This window comes from Dinoponera quadriceps, unplaced genomic scaffold (genome assembly GCF_001313825.1).
Source record: "Dinoponera quadriceps isolate SergipeBrazil2010 unplaced genomic scaffold, ASM131382v1 scaffold2131, whole genome shotgun sequence".
Classification (NCBI taxonomy): domain Eukaryota; kingdom Metazoa; phylum Arthropoda; class Insecta; order Hymenoptera; family Formicidae; genus Dinoponera; species Dinoponera quadriceps.
In genome coordinates this window covers 130,129-147,158 of record NW_014556217.1, presented here as the reverse complement: position 1 = coordinate 147,158, position 17,030 = coordinate 130,129, and the positions used below count along the sequence as shown (strand labels likewise).

Genomic DNA, 17,030 nt, shown 5'->3' with positions numbered 1-17,030 from the left:
TTTTGCCAATAGGGACGAGGGTTTCTATGAGAGAGGCATAATGAAATTCGAAATGGCAATAAATTATCGGACAAAACGGTGCATATTTGACCTAAATCGGATCATTGTAACTATGTTAAATAAAGCCTCCAATTTGATACAAAAATAATGGATTACTGTTTACTAGACCTTATATTTTGTGTGTTTTCTAGTAAGGAAAAGTAGAGAAACACAATGTCTTAATATCTTAAAATGATATGTTGCTGACAAAACAACTTTGCGTCTTTCTGTGTACCTTGCTGGTAAACGTACTTCGATAGAGAAATTAACATTTTGCAGGCACGCTAGCATAGTTTCACGCGGGAATATTTTTACACTTACATGCAATCACGTAAAACGTATAATTTCTACGATGACAATCGCTCGTGACAACCGCGAGCCGACGACGACTTGCATTGAAATCGAGATTCTGGGATAGCCAATCATCTTCACGGAAAAGGAACAACAATAGACTTTCCACGAGTGGAGTTTTTTACGACTACATCCACTCCTTTCTTTGTGAAAGAAATACGTTATTTATCTACATTGTCGGAAACTATAACTAGTGATTTTTACGAGTAACTTGTTATCCTGCGTCTATTGTTTATTAAAAAATTATTGTCCAGCCGAGTTTAACCTTTCATTGCATTGCCAACAGCACCGATAAGTATGATCCAGAGGCTTTCATGATCTAAAAAAAAAAAGTGCCTCTTAAATTATAGGTAAAATAAAATTTCATAATTTACAATAACGTCATAGCTTAGTACACTTCTCGCATCGAAAATTTAGTACGCGCAGCAATCAGTTGCGAATAAGGAATAACTGTGAAAATAAGTAGTTTTTACGCGAGGATTTGTCGAGGAAAATTATGTGTATTCGGAGTGTTATGAGCACACAGAATTACATGTTATTAGTTGTAAATATAAATCTTACACTCGCGAAGGATTCTAGGGAGAGGTCCACCATCTTTCCTGCTGTGAGCGTCAGTTGCTTCTGCGATCGTAATATAATAATCAACAAAACTCGGCCGTCACTGGGTTTCAAATTATACCAAGGTGTGTTATAAGCTGCGCTGCCGACCGATTTGCTCTGCGGAGATAGAAACAATGCAGTCGCTTTTGAACGTTTAAAACGGTGTTCGGAATTACTTGCACTTTCGAAGAGATTTTCGAAGTGTGCGTCTACTTCTTTATTCTTGCTTTTCCCGCTCGTCATTATGTACATATATGTGTGTGTCGCATGTGAACAATGCGCGGAGAAAAATAATTTTGTTGTAGCGTAACTATACTTGTTGCTGCATATTGAATAGCGATAAAATTTGTCCGGCATAACTAAATTAGCAAATTATTCGTAATTAAAGGAACAACAGTTTTGTAGCTGAGATAGAAAAATTCTGCTGAATTGAATCTTGGGACATGTTAATTCGCTATTGGAACAAAATAAAATTTTTCTACGTTACTAATTTGTTCTTACAGCAAAGTAATTTGTATTTTCAACAAAAATAATTCAGCGAGTGGCAATTAGTACATTTAAAATATACATTGTTTTGCTGCCCACATGAGTGTTCACAATAACTGATAGACGTATCTGCGACAGCATAAAATTTGCTGTGTCAGCAAATTGTAACTCTTCGTATGCTCCTCGTTGCGCTTGGCCTCAGGTCAGAAAAAATTTTATAAGATCAGTGAGAATTTACTAATTTTTGAAAATTTATCTTTTTGAAACTGATCTTCCATTTTCCATATTCTTCTACGCTAAATACCAATCAAATTAGACTATTATACAATTATAATTACAACGATAGAACTTTAATTTCGATAAGAACTAGACGAGAGAGAAAAAATTCGCGAAAATACACGAAATGCACGAAAGTAGCTCTCGAAAATCGTTTTGAAAGTGCAATTTATTCTGAGCAGTGCTTTGAAACAAATATTGTGATGTCATCGCTTGTTCGTCATTGTGGCGATTGCTTTTTCATCGCTAACCTTATTGCTTAGATATTCCCCGGCGAAGCAAAATATAAACGCTTCGAGATTCGTTATGACGTAGAACAAAAAGGACCGCACTATCAATTCTACCGCGTTGGGTCTGTCGAGCGACTGCAATATCGGGCAGAAAGTCATTTGATGCATTTGTAAATCACACGTAATTTTCTACTTCACAGACGTACGTGATGAGAGGTGCATGATGAATGGCGACAGGGAAAAAGTATTAATACAGAATGAAATTTGCGTAAATAAAAATAGATTAAAATTTAATAAAGCCGCAATGTATACTTATATTTCCTGCGTATCTTTCCTCTGTTTGTGATATTCAACGATCTTACCCTTAAGATTACAAAGCCCAATGAACAAATCATTATCATATTCGACGTTAACTGCATGAACGTGATCAGATTGTAAAATCTTTCAATGCTATCCGAAAAATCGATGATTTTCTGATGTTTTCGTACGATCCGTTTTAGCATAATAACGGTGGATTCGTGTTTATTCTCATTTGCACGGGGTACAAGTTGCGTGAACCAGTTACGAAGAACGTCCATCTGGCCAGCGACATGTAACGTCTAAAATTAGAGATTATGTTTATTAAATTGATCAGACTTCACGACTATCGTACTTGACTTCTACAGAAAAGGAATTAGTTTGTTGTGCACGGCTACCAGTCTGGCATAAAATTTCTTTGCGACGTAGGCGACGAGACATATACGAAAGTTGCTAGATATTCAATTAGTTAAGTTTAATTATTACGTTAATTCACGTTTATCATGTTAAAACAGAGGATCGCCGCCTCCTTGTCGACAAGCTCACCCTGCTTACCAGACACAACACGAATATGTTCGTCGCACCAGCTGCACAGCCGATTGTCAACGCAGCGATGAATTCTGCGAATAATATGCTTCTGTACATAAGTTGCGTGTGAACGTCGAAGGGCATATCGAACTTGTGCATATAAGTCAGCTGCTCCGTGCGATTGGTGACTTGAATGATTTTGAGCATAGTGCCGGTACAACATGCACAAGTCTCTATCGCGTGAAGCATGACTATCGAATTTATAAGGCAATCTGAGATTTTCGCTTTGTATTCCATCTCTCGAAGCCCGATATCGCTCTTGGCACAATCATTCCAATCGTCTGTCATTATCGACATGATCTTGATAAGGTTTCTGCAAACGATCGTATTCATCGATTATGCGATTACACGTGATCACGGGATAATCTCCAATTTCACGCGACTGAACAATCACTCGGGTTTTTGAGAAAAATAAACACTGATTCAAAAGTTGACAACTATGAAGCTTTCGATATCTTGTAATTGTCGTCTACAGAAATGCATATTGCGATACGAGTAATCAGACGTCATGTACACATTAACATTATAACCAGGATTGCAATTTATCATGATTGTATTATAATTATAGTTACTTGTACGATATACAACTTTACACACACTCGTATGGATGAAAATCGTAAGAAATCCTAACGAATATTTACAATGTCCTAATTTCGAGGAGATGTTTTTCAGATAACAGGATATAAATTATATATTCTGACAATATATTCATGCAATATATTCGGATATATTCTGACAAAAACAACAATATGTAATCGTTAAGATATATATGAGTCTGAAGAACGCTGCACTTACTGCTGATTCAACCAAAACAGGATAAACTTTATAATCATTTTGTTGTACAGCAGAAAGCTGCATACGCAGTCCACAAGATCGAGGAAGTCAGCGGTGTAGACATTCTCCAGAAAGTAGTAATAATGACAGTATTCGATGAACGCTAACACGACGACCCAAAATAATCTGTAGATCAGAACGTAGGACATGCCCGGCCAAATACCGTATAGAGCGAACATAAATTTCAGCGTGCGATTAAGCGTAGTTCTACGGGCTATCATTTTTTCCCCCCCCCCCCTCCGGTGTTGCGTGTGTGGATACGAGTGTAAGTCCGTGAAAGAGTCACAGGGAAACCAAGTGAAAAACCTCGGAAAAATTGAGGAGAGACCCGCTCTGACAAAATATATTTCTTCTTCTCTTCCTCGATGATGGCCCGACGTATATCGCAGAATAAACGTGTACAGACTGGGAGGTTTTAAGAGGTTATCAAACGTGTGCACCCTTGTGCAATCGACCAATGAGAACCTTTCATTAAATATTTTCCAGCATGCCATACGCACGCAGGGCATTGTCGAATATATTCGTCTTGTAGTTTGTTTTTTCTTCCTCGATGCGAAAAAAGCGAACAAGTCAGTCATCTCTCTTTTGTCGCGTGCTATTATCGCTGCTTTGAACTGCAATCGTGAGCTACGCGATTTAAATATGCAATGATTCGTACGGACATAGATATCGCATGGTATATGCTCCCGCGAGGGGCACCGGTCATAAGCCCTCATCACTTACCGGAAAGTTTTGCAGCCCGCAGGAATTGAGCAACTTATTGAAGAATCGAAAAACTAACGTGCGAGTACATGTCGCCTCCGGTGCTCGACGTAGATACGTTCATGCCGCGGGAATATATATATACAATTTCGAAGGGACCGGATTTACAATTATTAGAGAAAGTGCATGTGGAATGTTTACGTGTGTTATACGGACTGACGGAAAATTTCTCCATTAAGCATAATGTGGTGTGTACCCCGTGTGTTCCTTGTACCACATTCTCTGGTTTTTATCAATTAAAGTATCTTAAATGTGGTTTCTCAGCCAATCTGTTTTCTAACACAATTTTAGAGGAACTTTTTATCAATAAATTGTTTGGGCGGGCATTTACCAGTGAATTGAAATGTTGGGTCGGTAATCACTTTATATTATATTATGTTATATTTTCCGGTTATACTTTATATTATGTTCTTTATATTTTCTGGCAAGGAGAGGCGGAGAAACGCAAAGTCTTAATATCTTAATATGATATGTAACCGATAAAGCGACTTTGCGTCTCTTTCTGCACCATGCCGATAAACGTACTTCGATAGAGAAATTGACTCTTTGTAGTTACAGGCCAGCATTGTTTCACACACGAGTGTGTTAACACCTACATACAAACTTTCAAAACGTATAACCACTACGGTGACTGTTGCTTGCGAGCTGAAGTGGACAACGACTCGCATCGAGGTCGATATCGGGATAGCCTATCGTCTTCGCGGAAAAGAAGCAACAATACATTTTCCACGAGTGGACTTTTTTATGACAAGATCCATTCCTCTCTTTATGAATGGAATATGTTATTTATGTACAATATCAGAGACTATAACCTTCAATTTTCATGAATAACTCGGTGTCCTGCGATTATTGTTTATTACAAAATAATTGACTAGCCGAGTTTAAGCTTTTATTGCATCGCCAACAACACCGACAAGTAAGATCCAGAGGCTTTCATGATCTAAAAAAAAAATATTGCCTCTTACATTATTGGTAAAATAAAATCTCATCATTCACAATAACGTCATAGGTTAGTGTGCACTTCGTGTTGAAAATTCGTGTTGAAAATACGTGCAGCAATCAGTTGCGAATTAAGAATATCTGTGACAACAAATAGTTTTTACACGAAGTTGTGCCTAGGAAAATTCTATGTAATCCTCTCGGAGTTTTAAGTGCACACAGAGTAACGTGTTATTGTTTGTGTATATAAATCTTACATTCGCGAAGGATTCTAGGGATAGATCCACCATCTTGCCTGCTGTGAGCGTCAGTTTCTTTTGCGATCTTAATATAATAATCAACATAACTCGGCTGTCACTGGGCGCCAAAGCATACCAAGGTGTGTTGTAAGCTGCGATGCCGACCAATTTGCTCTGCGAAGATAGAAACGATGCAATCGATGTTTTTAAACATTTAAAACGGTGTTTGGAATTACTTGTACTTATATATGCACATACTAATAGGCGAGCGAAAGAGGCATTGGTAAGAAAGTAAACGTAGCCTTCGAAAATTCTCCCGAAAGTGCAACTAATTCTAAACAATGTTTTAAAACATCGAATATTATAGTGCCGTCACTTATTTGTCACTGTTGCGATTGTTTTTTTTTCGCTAACCTTGTTGCTCAGATATTCCCCAGCGAAGCAAAATATAAACGCTTCTAGATTTGTTATGGTGTAGAATAAAAGCGACCGCACTATCTGTTCAACTGCGTTGGGACTGCCGATTGCCTGCAATATCGTGTAGAAACGACACGCAGAAAGATATTTAATGCATTTGTGAACCACACGTAATTTTCTATTTCACAGACGTACGTGACAAGGGGTGCGTGATGTATAGCGACAGGGAGATAGAATGAATAAAGTATAAAATTAACGTACGTAAAAATATAATGAAATTTAATAAATTACTATATATACTTATATTTGCTTAAATATCTTTTCTGTAGTTGTGACATACAACGATCTTACCGTTACGATCACAAAGCCCAATGAACAAATCATTGTCATGTTTGACGTGAATATCAGAAACGCAATCCGCGTGTAGAGACTCTCGATGCATTCTGAAAAATCGATGATTTTCTGATGCTTCTGTACGATCCGTTTCAGGATAATGACTGTCGATTCGTGTTTAATCTGTTTTGCACGGGGTACAAGTTGCGTGAACCAGTTACGAAGAATGTCCATCTGGCCAGCGGCATGCAATGTCTAAAATTGAAAATTTGCTTATTAAATTGATTACACTTCACGATTAACTATCGTACTTGAACGATTAACTATCGTACTTGAACGATAAGAAGAAGATATACAGTAAAGGAAATTGTGTTATCAGATGTACTCGCGAGATTGCGCATCTGATAACTTGGATGTTTCCTATGAATCCAGAAAAATATTTTGTAACATATCAATAATCATTACATATTGTAAGCGCGCGATGAACATGTTGACTGTCATAAAAATAACGCGTAATAGGCTTTTTAAATTTCAGTGATTATCTATGACGCACAGTGAGATAAATTACTACGTATAGGATATCTGCGTATGTGGGTTTATATATGTACGAGACATAGCTTGCTTATATTGCACAATGTCTTATACGTGTTATATGCTTATAATTATTGTGGTGTCTATTCCATATTTTTATAGTATTTTTCAAATTACTCGTGTAGCTCAGCCTTTCGGATATTAAACGGGTATTTCTCAAATTATGATATGCGTCTGTATCTAATTATTTATTCTAATTACAATTATTCTTATTTATTCCTAGCCATTTTATAAAAGTATTAAAAAATTACATATTTGACAAAGTATTTTTTACCAATCGATATATTTTTATATTAGAACATATCGAAATTAAATATGAAACATCTAGCAAAATATTGCTTTCAGGTGTATCGTTACAGTGTGGTTGCATTGTTCCACAGGCGGTGAAACACATACCAAAAACTTGCTAGATTGTCAATCAGTTAAATCTAATTGTCACGTGAACTATAAATAGTCCCAGCTATCCTGACGACGAACGCGTCAATGTGCAATCTACTTACTAGACTCAACAATAATACGTTCGTCACACCAGCTAACCAGCAGATAGAGGTCATAACGAAGAATTCTGCGAATAATATGCTTCTGTACATGAGTTGCGTGTTAACGTCGAAGGGGATATCTAACTTGTCGATATAGGGCAGTTCCTCCGTTCGATTGGTGACTTCAACGTTATTCAGGATAGTTCCGGAACCATACGCGCAGGCTGCCATCGCATGAAGCATGAATATCGAGTTTATAAGACGATCCGATATTTTCGCCTTGTATTTTGTCTCTCGAAGCGCGACGTCGCTCTTGGCACAATCATCCCAATCGTTTGACATCATCGACAGGATCGACACGATGATGTTTCTGTGGACGATCGTGTTCCTTGATTATGCGATTATATGTGATCACAGGATAATTCTAATTTCACGCGCTTCGACAATCATTCAAGTTCCCGCCAAAAATATAAATACTGCTCCATAAAGTTGACAACTACGAAAGTAGCTCTCGACTTCCTGTAGTAGTACCAAGCGGAAATTGCCGAAGTATTGTCGTTTGCGAAAACGCATATCACAATATGAGTAACCAGGCGTCACATATGCCTTTACATTATAATCAAGATTATAATTTATCATGATTATATTATAATTATAGTTACTTGTACGATATTCAATTCTATACATACTTGATATATAAGGTTGAAAATCGAAGGAAATCCTAATGTATCATATTTACATTGTCTTACTCACGAGATTTATATTTCAAAACACCGAATATAAACTATGTTCTGACAATAACGGCAACATATAAGCGTTGAGATATATGTGATGTCTGGTGTATACTGCACTTACTGTTGATTCATCCAAAACAGGATAATCCTCATTATCACTTTGGCGTATGCCATAAAACTGCACATGCAGTCCACCATATCGAGAAACTCGGCGGTATATATATGCGACACAAAGTAAAGGTAATGACAGTACTCGACGAATATTAATGTAACGATCCAAAATAGCCTGCAGATAAGACCGCAGGACATGCCCGGCCAAATACCGAACAGAACCAACATAAATTTCACCGTGCGATTAAGCGTGGTCTTACGGGACATGATTTTTTTTTCTCCCCCTGGTGCCTGTGTGAGTTTAAGTGCAAGATCGCCAAAGAGACACAGGGAAATCGAGCGAAAAGCCTCGGGAAAGCGAGAGGAGACTCGTTTTGACAAAATATATTTCTTCTTCTTTTCTTCGATGATGGCCCGTCGTATATCGCGGAATAAATGTGTACAGACTGGGAGGGCTTAAAAGATTACCAAATGCATGTACGCTTGGGCAATCGACCAATGAGAGTCATCCATTAAATATTATCCAGTATGCCATACGCACGCAGGGCATTGTCGAATATATTCGTCTTGTAGTTTGTTTCTTCTACCTCGATACGAGAAAAGTAAAAAAGTCAGTCATCTCTCCTTTGTCGCGTGCTATTATCGCTGCTATTGAACTGCAATCGTGAGCTACGCAATTTAAATATGCAATGATTCGTGCGGACATAGATATCGCATGGTATATGCTCCCGCGAGGGGCACCGGTCATAAGCCTTCATCACTTACTGGAAAGTTTTCAGTCCGCAGGAAGTGAGGAACTTCTTAAAGAATCGAAAAACTAAGCGCGAGTACATGTCGCCTCCGATGCTCGATATCGACGCGTTCATGCCGCGGGAATGTTTATATGCAATTACCATGGGACCTGATTTATAATTACTAGAGAAAGTACATGTGGAATGTTTATGTGTGTTATACGGACAGACGGAAAATTTCTCCTTAAGCATAATGTGGTGTGTACCCCGTGTGTTCCTTGTACCACATTCTCTGGTTTTTATCAATTAAAGTATCTTAAATGTGGTTTCTCAGCCAATCTGTTTTCTAACACAATTTTAGAGGAACTTTTTATCAATAAATTGTTTGGGCGGGCATTTACCAGTGAATTGAAATGTTGGGTCGGTAATCACTTTATATTATATTATGTTATATTTTCCGGTTATACTTTATATTATGTTCTTTATATTTTCTGGCAAGGAGAGGCGGAGAAACGCAAAGTCTTAATATCTTAATATGATATGTAACCGATAAAGCGACTTTGCGTCTCTTTCTGCACCATGCCGATAAACGTACTTCGATAGAGAAATTGACTCTTTGTAGTTACAGGCCAGCATTGTTTCACACACGAGTGTGTTAACACCTACATACAAACTTTCAAAACGTATAACCACTACGGTGACTGTTGCTTGCGAGCTGAAGTGGACAGCGACTCGCATCAAGGTCGATATCGGGATAGCCTATCGTCTTCGCGGAAAAGAAGCAACAACACATTTTCTACAATTGGACTTTTTCATGACAAGATCCATTCTTCTTTTTATGAATGAAATCTGTTATTTATGTACAATATCGGAGACTATAACCAGTGATTTTCACGAATAACTAGGTGTTCTACGATTATCGTTTATTACAAAATAATTGACTACCCGAGTTTAAACTTTCATTGCATCGCCAACAACACCGACAAGTAAGATCCAGAGGCTTTCATGATCTAAAAAAAATATTATCTCTTACATTATTGGTAAAATAATATCTCATCATTCACAATAACGTCATGGGTTAGTGCGCTTCTCGTGTCGGAAATTTAGTACGTGTAGCAATCAGTTGCGAATGAAGGATAACTGAGATAACAAATAGTTTTTACACGAAGTTGTATATAAGAAATTCTGTGTAATCGGATGGGAGTGTTAAGCGCATAAAGAGTTTCATATTATTGGCATATATATATCTTACATTTGTGAAGGATTCTAGGGAGAGATCCACCATCTTGCCTGCTGTGAGCGTCAGTTGCTTCTGCGATCTTAATATAATAATCAATAAAACTCGGCCGTCACTGGGCTCCAAATCATACCATGTGTTGTAAGCTGCGATGCCAACCGATTTGCTCTGCAAAGATGCAATCGATGTTTTTAAACATTTAAAACGGTGTTTGGAATTACTTGCATTTATATATGCACATACTAATAGGCAAGCGAAAGAGGCATTAGTATGAAAGTAGACGTAACCTTCGAAAATTTTCCCGAAAGTGCAACTAATTCTAAAGAGTGTTTTAAAACATCGAATATCGTCGTGCCGTTACTGGTTTGTCATCGTTGCGATTGTTATTTTATCGCTAACCTTGTTGTTCAGGTATTCCCCAGCGAAGCAAAATATAAACGCTTCTAGGTTTGTTATTGTGTAGAATAATAGGGACCGCACTATCTGTTCTACCGCGTTGGGTCTATCGATTGCCTACAATATCGCATAAAAATGATGTGCAGAAAGACATTTAATGTATTAGTGAACCACACGTAATTTTCTATTTCACAGAAGTACGTGATAAGGGATACTTGATGCATGACGACAGGGAGATGGAATGAATAAAGTTTAAAATTAATGTACTTAAAAATAGAATGAAATTTAATAAATCGCAATATATACTTATATTTGCTTAAATATCTTTCCTGTAGTTGTGACATACAACGATCTTACCGTTACGATCACAAAGCCCAATGAACAAATCATTATCATGTTTGACGCGAATATCAGGAACGCGATCCGCGTGTAGAGACTCTCGATGCATTCTGAAAAATCGATGATTTTCTGATGCTTCTGTACGATCCGTTTCAGGATAATGACTGTCGATTCATGTTTAATCGCTTTTGCACGGGGTACAAGTTGCGTGAACCAGTTACGAAGAATGTCCATTTGGCCGGCGGCATGTAATGTCTAAAATTGCAAATTTTACTTATTAAATTGATTACACTTCACGCGTAATCAGAAGTACTCGCGCGATTGCGCATCTGATAACTTGGATGTTCCCTATGAACCTCGAAAAATATTTTATGCATCAATAATCGTTACATATTGTAATCGCGCTATGAACATGTTGACTGTCATGAAAATAACGCGTAACATTTTAAATTTCAATGATTATCTATGACCCATCGTGAGATAAGTTACTACGTATATGGATATCTGCGTATGTGGGTTTGTATATGTACGAGACATTGCTTGCTCATATTGCACAATGTCTTATACGTGTTATATGCTTATAATTATTGTGGTGTCTATTTCATGTTTTTAGAGTATTTTTCAAATTACTTGTGTAGCTCAGCCTTTCGGATATTAAACGGGTATTTCTCAAATTATGGGATGCGTCTGTATCTGTTATTTATTCTAATTACAATTATTCTTATTTATTCCTAGCCATTTCATAAAAGTATTAAAAAATTACACATTTGACAAAGTATTTTTTACCAATCGATATATTTTTATATTAGAACATATCGAAATTAAATATGAAACATGACAAGCTATTGGTTTAAAGTGAATGGTTACCAGTGTTATTATAAAATTTCATTGCTGCATAGGCGACGAGACGTATACCTAAAACTTACTGGACAATCAATAAGTTAAATCTAATTTTCATATTAATTGCAGATAACCCTGCTCCCGCTGTCGACGAGATTGTTAATATGTGCTTTACTTACCAGACTCAATAGTAATACATTCGTCACACCAGCTAACCAGCACATAGAGATCCCAATGAAGAATTCTGCTAATAATATGCTTCTATACATGAGTTGCGTGTTAACGTCGAAGGGGAGATTTAACTTGTCGACATAAGGTAGCTCCCCCGTTCGATTGGCGATTTCAACTCTTTTCAGAACAGTACCGCCACAATACGCGGAGATCGCCATCGTGTGAAGTATGATTATCGAGTTCATAAGCCGATCCGATATTTTCGCCTTGTACTCTGTCTCTCGAAGTCCATCATTGCTCTTGGTGCACTCGTCCCAATCGTTTGACATCATCGACATGATCTCGATGAAGTTTCTGCAGACGATCGTGTTCGTCGACCATGCGATTATATGTGATCACAGGATAGTTCTAATTTCACGCGCTTCGACAAATCGAGTTATCGCGAAAAAATACATACTGCTTCAAAAAGTTGATAACCGCGAAAATAGCTTTCGATTTCTTGTAGTAGTGCCAAGCGGAAACTGCCGAAGTATTGTCGTTCGCGAAAATGCTTATCGCGATATGAATAACCATGCGTCATATATATTTTTACATTATAATCAAGGTTGTTATTTATCAAGATTATATAATAATTATAGGTACGATATGCAATTCTATACACACTCGATATATAAGTTTGAAAATCTAAAGAAATCCTAATGTATTATATTTACATCGTCTTACACACGAGAAAATTGATTTTTCCGAAATCCGAATATAAATTATGTTCTGACAATAACGACAATACATAAGCGTTGATGCATATACGACGTCTGATGCATACTGCACTTACTGTTGATTCAACCAAAAAAGGATAATCTTCATTATCACTTTGGCGTTCGCCATAAAACTGCATATGCAATCCACCATATCGAGAAACTCGGCGGTATATATATGCGACGCAAAGTAAAGACAGTGACAGTATTCGACGAATGTTAACATGACGATCCAAAATATCCTGCAGTTTAGACCGCAGGACATGCCCGGCCAAATTCCGAACAGAAGCAACATAAATTTCACCGTGCGGTTAAGCGTAGTCCTACGGGCCATGATTTTTTTTCTCCTCTTGATGTTGCCTGTGTGAGTACAAGTGCGAGATCGCCTAAGAGACGCAGAGAAATCGAGCGTAAAGCCTCGGGGAAACGAGAGGAGACTCGCTTTGACAAAATATATTTCTTCTTCTTTTCTTCGATGATGGCCCGTCGTATATTGCGGAATAAACGTGTACAGACTGGGAGGACTTAAAAGATTACCAAATGCGTGTACGCTTGGGCAATCGACCAATGAGAGCGTTCCATTAAATATTATCCAACATGCCATACATGCGCGTGGCACTGTCGAATACATTCGTCTTGCAGCTTTTTTCTACCTCGATCCGAGAAAAACGAACAAGTTAGTCATCTTTCCTTTGTCATGTGCTATTATCGCTGTTACTGAGCGACAGTCGTGAGCTACGTAATATAAATATGCAATAAATCGTGCGGACATAGATCAGCATGGTATATGCTCGCATGAGGGTCAGCGATCGTAACCTCTCATTGCTCGCCGGAAAGTTTTGCATCCCAGCGGATGTGGGCAACTTATTGAAGAATCGAAAAACTAAGCGCGACTACGCGTGGCCTCCGATGCTCGATTTGTATTCGTTTATGAAACGACGATGTTCATATAAAATTATAAAGTTGCCGGATTTGCAGTTGTTAGTAAAAGCCCACGTGGAATATTTATGTGTATTGTACTGACCGACGAGAATTTTCTTCATTAAGCACATTGTAGTGTGTAATATGAGTGTTTCTTGTCCCATATCCTCAACCGGTTTTTATCGATTAAAGTACCTTAAATGTGGTTTCTCAGCCAATCTAGTTTTTAAGACACTTTTAGAGTTACTTTTATTAATAAAATGTTTGGGCGTGCATCATCGTTGAACTGAAACGTGGCGTCGTTAAAAAAAATTTGTGTAGAAATGGAGAGTGTTTTGCATGAATAACGTAAGCTTCAGGTTCGCATCATACACGCATCCACAAACCTCATTCGAAAATCTCAATAAATTGGTAGCGAACAAGATACTTTGAAAGTCCGTGAACGCATCTGGAAATTATCAACATCGAGATCGAGATTTCGGGATAGCCAATCATCTTCGCGGAAAAGAAGCAATAATAGGCTTTTCATGAGAGGATTTTTTATGACTAGTTTCGTTCCTCTCGTTATAAGTGGAATATGTTATTTATGTACAATGTCGGAAACTAACCACTGATTTTCACGAGTAACTCGGTGCCCTGCGACTATTGTTTATTAAAAAATAATTGACCAGCCGAGTTTACTGTTCATTGCATCGCGAATTGAAGTGAACAATGGTCCACATTGAGATTGAGAATTCGGAACAGCCAATTGCAACAGCCTCGCGGAAAAGACGCAAGAATGGACTTTCTATAAGTGGACTTTTTTAGGAGTGCTCTTTTTTATGAGTGGAATATGTTTTTTATTGTATAACGTGGAAGTCTATAACTAGTGGTTTTTATGAGTTACTCGGTTTCCTGCCACTATCGTTTATTAAAATATAATAATTCTGCCGAGTTTCAATTCATCGCCAACAGCACCGACAAGTACGATCCAGACGCTTTCATGATCTAAAAAAAATATTGTCTTTTAAGTTATTAGTATAAAAAAAAACCTCATAATTCACGATAACGTCATGGGTTAGTGCGCTTCTCGCGGCGAAATCTAGTACGCGCAGTAATCATTTGCAAATGAGAAACAACTGTGAAAACAAGTAGTTCTTGCACGAAGTTTGTTCAGGAAAAGTATGTGCGATCGGTTCGGAGCTTTACGTGCACGCAGAGTTACGTGTTACGCGCTGTACGTACAAATCTTACATTCGCGAAGGATTCTAAGGAGAGATCCACCATCTTGCCGGCTGTAAGCGTCAGTTGCTTCTGTGATCGCAATATAACGAACAATAGAACTTGGCCGTCTCTGGGTGCCAAATCGTACCACATGGTATTGTACGCTGCGATACCGATCAATTTGCTCTGTAAAAATTGAAACGATGTAGTCGCTCTCGTCAAGATTAAAACGGTGTTTTAACATTTTTTGCACTTTCGAAGCGATTTTCAAAGGCTATGCGTGGTTCTCGGAGATCATCTCGAAAGTGCAACTAATTACGGACACTGTTTTAAAATATCGAATATCGTGGTGTCGTCACTTGCTCGTCATTGTTGCAAGTTTTCTCTTGTCCCTAACCTTGTTGCTCAGATATTCCCCGGCGTAGCAAAATATAAACGCTTCGAGATTCGTTATAGTGTAAAACAAGAGAGACCGCACTATATGCTCTGTCGCATCGGGGCTGCCGATCGCCTGCAATACGCGCAGAAACGACGCGTGGAAAGTCATTTGATACATTTGTAAACCACAGGCAATTTTGTACTTCACAGATGTACGTGATAAGGGGTGCGTGATGAAAGGCGGCAGGAAGAGAGAATTAACAGAAAATAAAACTTGCTTACGTAAAAATAGATTAAAATTTGATAAAACCGCAATGTATACTTACATTTGCTTGCACATCTTTCCTCTATTTGCGATATTCAACGATCTTACCGTTACGATCACAAAGCCCAATGAACAAATCATTATCATGTTCGACGCGAATTGCAGGAACGCGATTTGCGTGTAGAGGTTCTCGATGCTTTCCGAAAAGTTGATGATTTTCTGATGTTTTTCTACGATCTGTTTCAGCATGATGACGGTCGATTCGTGTTTACTCTCATTCGCACGGGATACAAGTTGCGTCAACCAGTTACGAAGAATGTCCATCTGGCCGGCGGCGTGTAACGTCTGAAATTGAAGATTTTGCTCATCAAATCGATTAGACTTTAATTGACTATTGTACTTGTGCGTTAAAAAAAAATGCACAATAAAAGAAGTTGTGTTATCAGAAGCGCTCGTGAAATCGTGAATCTGATAACATCTGATAACGGGAAATTTCGTTGGATGCAGAACGAGGTATTACAATATATACAGATAATAATTAATAACATACATATGCTGTAAGCGCGCGATAAATACGTCGACTGCCAAGAAAATTACGGGTGAGAGACATTTTTTAAAATCAATGTACGTCCGACTCACCAGACTCAACAATAATGCGTTCGTCACACCAGCTGCCCAACCGCTCATGATCACAACTAAGAATTCTACGAATAATATGCTTCTATACACGAGTTGCGTGTTAACGTTGAAGGGGATATCTAACTTGTCGACATAGGGCAGCTCCGCCGTGCTGTCAGTTACTTTAACGTTTTTCAGGACAGTGCCGGCACAATACGCGATGATCGTCATCGTGTGAAGCATGACTATCGAGTTCATAATGCGATCCGATATTTTTGCCTTGCTCTCCGTCTCTCGAAGTCCGATATCGCTTTTGGCGCAATCGTCCCAATCGTCTGATATCATCGACATGATCTTGATGAAGTTTCTGCGGACGATCGTGTTCGTCGATCATGCGATTACACGTAACCATAGAATAATTTTAATTTTACGGGTTTCCACAATCATCTCAGGGTTTCCGTGAGAAAAATAAACACTGCTTCAAAAAATTGACAATTATGAAAGTAGCTTTCAATTTCTTGTAGCTGTCTCAAACGAAATCTATCGAAGTATCATCGTTCACGGAAACGTATATCGTGACACGAATAATTAGACATCATATGTACTTTAACATTATAACCAGGATTCATCATGATTATATTATAATTATAGTTGTACGATATTCAACTCTATGTACACTCAATACGTAAGGTTGAACATGGTTGGAATCCCTTACGAATTATGTCTACATTGTTCTACACTTGAGAGGATTTCTTTTTCAGAACACTAAATGTAAATTATGTTCCGATAATAACGGTAATAAATAAACATTAAGGGATATATGACGTCTGCATATATGTTGCACTTACTGTTGATTCAACCAGAACAGGA

General features: G+C 38.0%; 4 protein-coding genes across 4 annotated transcripts; all 4 read right to left on the bottom strand.

Moving 5' to 3' along the window:
* Window positions 1-658: 658 nt before the first annotated feature.
* On the bottom strand, window positions 659-3,922 carry LOC106747202 (odorant receptor 4-like). The gene is made up of 6 exons (XM_014624549.1): window positions 3,663-3,922; window positions 2,835-3,180; window positions 2,345-2,581; window positions 2,004-2,117; window positions 952-1,107; window positions 659-709 (listed from the first exon to the last, which is right to left on the bottom strand). The coding sequence occupies exons 1-6, from the start codon at window positions 3,920-3,922 to the stop codon at window positions 659-661; spliced, it is 1,164 nt and encodes a 387-aa protein (XP_014480035.1).
* Window positions 3,923-5,352: 1,430 nt separating this feature from the next.
* LOC106747201 (odorant receptor 13a-like) lies at window positions 5,353-8,573 on the bottom strand. The gene is made up of 6 exons (XM_014624548.1): window positions 8,317-8,573; window positions 7,483-7,831; window positions 6,410-6,646; window positions 6,056-6,169; window positions 5,660-5,815; window positions 5,353-5,403 (listed from the first exon to the last, which is right to left on the bottom strand). Exons 1-6 carry the CDS (start codon window positions 8,571-8,573, stop codon window positions 5,353-5,355), a joined length of 1,164 nt encoding a protein of 387 aa, XP_014480034.1.
* Window positions 8,574-9,996: 1,423 nt separating this feature from the next.
* LOC106747200 (odorant receptor 13a-like) lies at window positions 9,997-12,358 on the bottom strand. Its single transcript, XM_014624547.1, has 5 exons — window positions 12,029-12,358; window positions 11,028-11,264; window positions 10,674-10,787; window positions 10,290-10,442; window positions 9,997-10,047 (listed from the first exon to the last, which is right to left on the bottom strand). Exons 1-5 carry the CDS (start codon window positions 12,356-12,358, stop codon window positions 9,997-9,999), a joined length of 885 nt encoding a protein of 294 aa, XP_014480033.1.
* A 2,274-nt stretch (window positions 12,359-14,632) lies between these two features.
* LOC106747199 (odorant receptor 4-like) lies at window positions 14,633-16,505 on the bottom strand. Its single transcript, XM_014624546.1, has 5 exons — window positions 16,182-16,505; window positions 15,651-15,887; window positions 15,297-15,410; window positions 14,930-15,085; window positions 14,633-14,683 (listed from the first exon to the last, which is right to left on the bottom strand). The coding sequence occupies exons 1-5, from the start codon at window positions 16,503-16,505 to the stop codon at window positions 14,633-14,635; spliced, it is 882 nt and encodes a 293-aa protein (XP_014480032.1).
* Window positions 16,506-17,030: the final 525 nt, after the last annotated feature.

Bases quoted from the DNA above. Each gene is read 5' to 3' on its own strand.
- LOC106747202 (XM_014624549.1), bottom strand. From the start codon at position 3,922: ATGATAGCCCGTAGAACTACGCTTAATCGCACGCTGAAATTTATGTTC. The intron at 3,181-3,662 runs GTAAGTGCAGCG...GATCGTTTGCAG, and splicing joins CTGTTTTGGTTGAATCAGCA to AAACCTTATCAAGATCATGT. The intron at 2,582-2,834 runs GTAAGCAGGGTG...CTCTAATTTTAG, and splicing joins ACATATTCGTGTTGTGTCTG to ACGTTACATGTCGCTGGCCA.
- LOC106747201 (XM_014624548.1), bottom strand. From the start codon at position 8,573: ATGTCCCGTAAGACCACGCTTAATCGCACGGTGAAATTTATGTTGGTT. The intron at 6,170-6,409 runs GTAAGATCGTTG...ACGATATTGCAG, and splicing joins TGGGCTTTGTGATCGTAACG to GCAATCGGCAGTCCCAACGC. The intron at 5,816-6,055 runs GTTAGCGAAAAA...CTATCTTCGCAG, and splicing joins GGGAATATCTGAGCAACAAG to AGCAAATTGGTCGGCATCGC.
- LOC106747199 (XM_014624546.1), bottom strand. From the start codon at position 16,505: ATGATATCAGACGATTGGGACGATTGCGCCAAAAGCGATATCGGACTT. The intron at 15,888-16,181 runs GTGAGTCGGACG...CTTCAATTTCAG, and splicing joins ACGCATTATTGTTGAGTCTG to ACGTTACACGCCGCCGGCCA. The intron at 14,684-14,929 runs GTAAGATTTGTA...TATTTTTTTTAG, and splicing joins CCTTAGAATCCTTCGCGAAT to ATCATGAAAGCGTCTGGATC.
- LOC106747200 (XM_014624547.1), bottom strand. From the start codon at position 12,358: ATGTCGATGATGTCAAACGATTGGGACGAGTGCACCAAGAGCAATGAT. The intron at 11,265-12,028 runs GTAAGTAAAGCA...TTGCAATTTTAG, and splicing joins ATGTATTACTATTGAGTCTG to ACATTACATGCCGCCGGCCA. The intron at 10,048-10,289 runs GTAAGATATATA...TATTTTTTTTAG, and splicing joins CCCTAGAATCCTTCACAAAT to ATCATGAAAGCCTCTGGATC.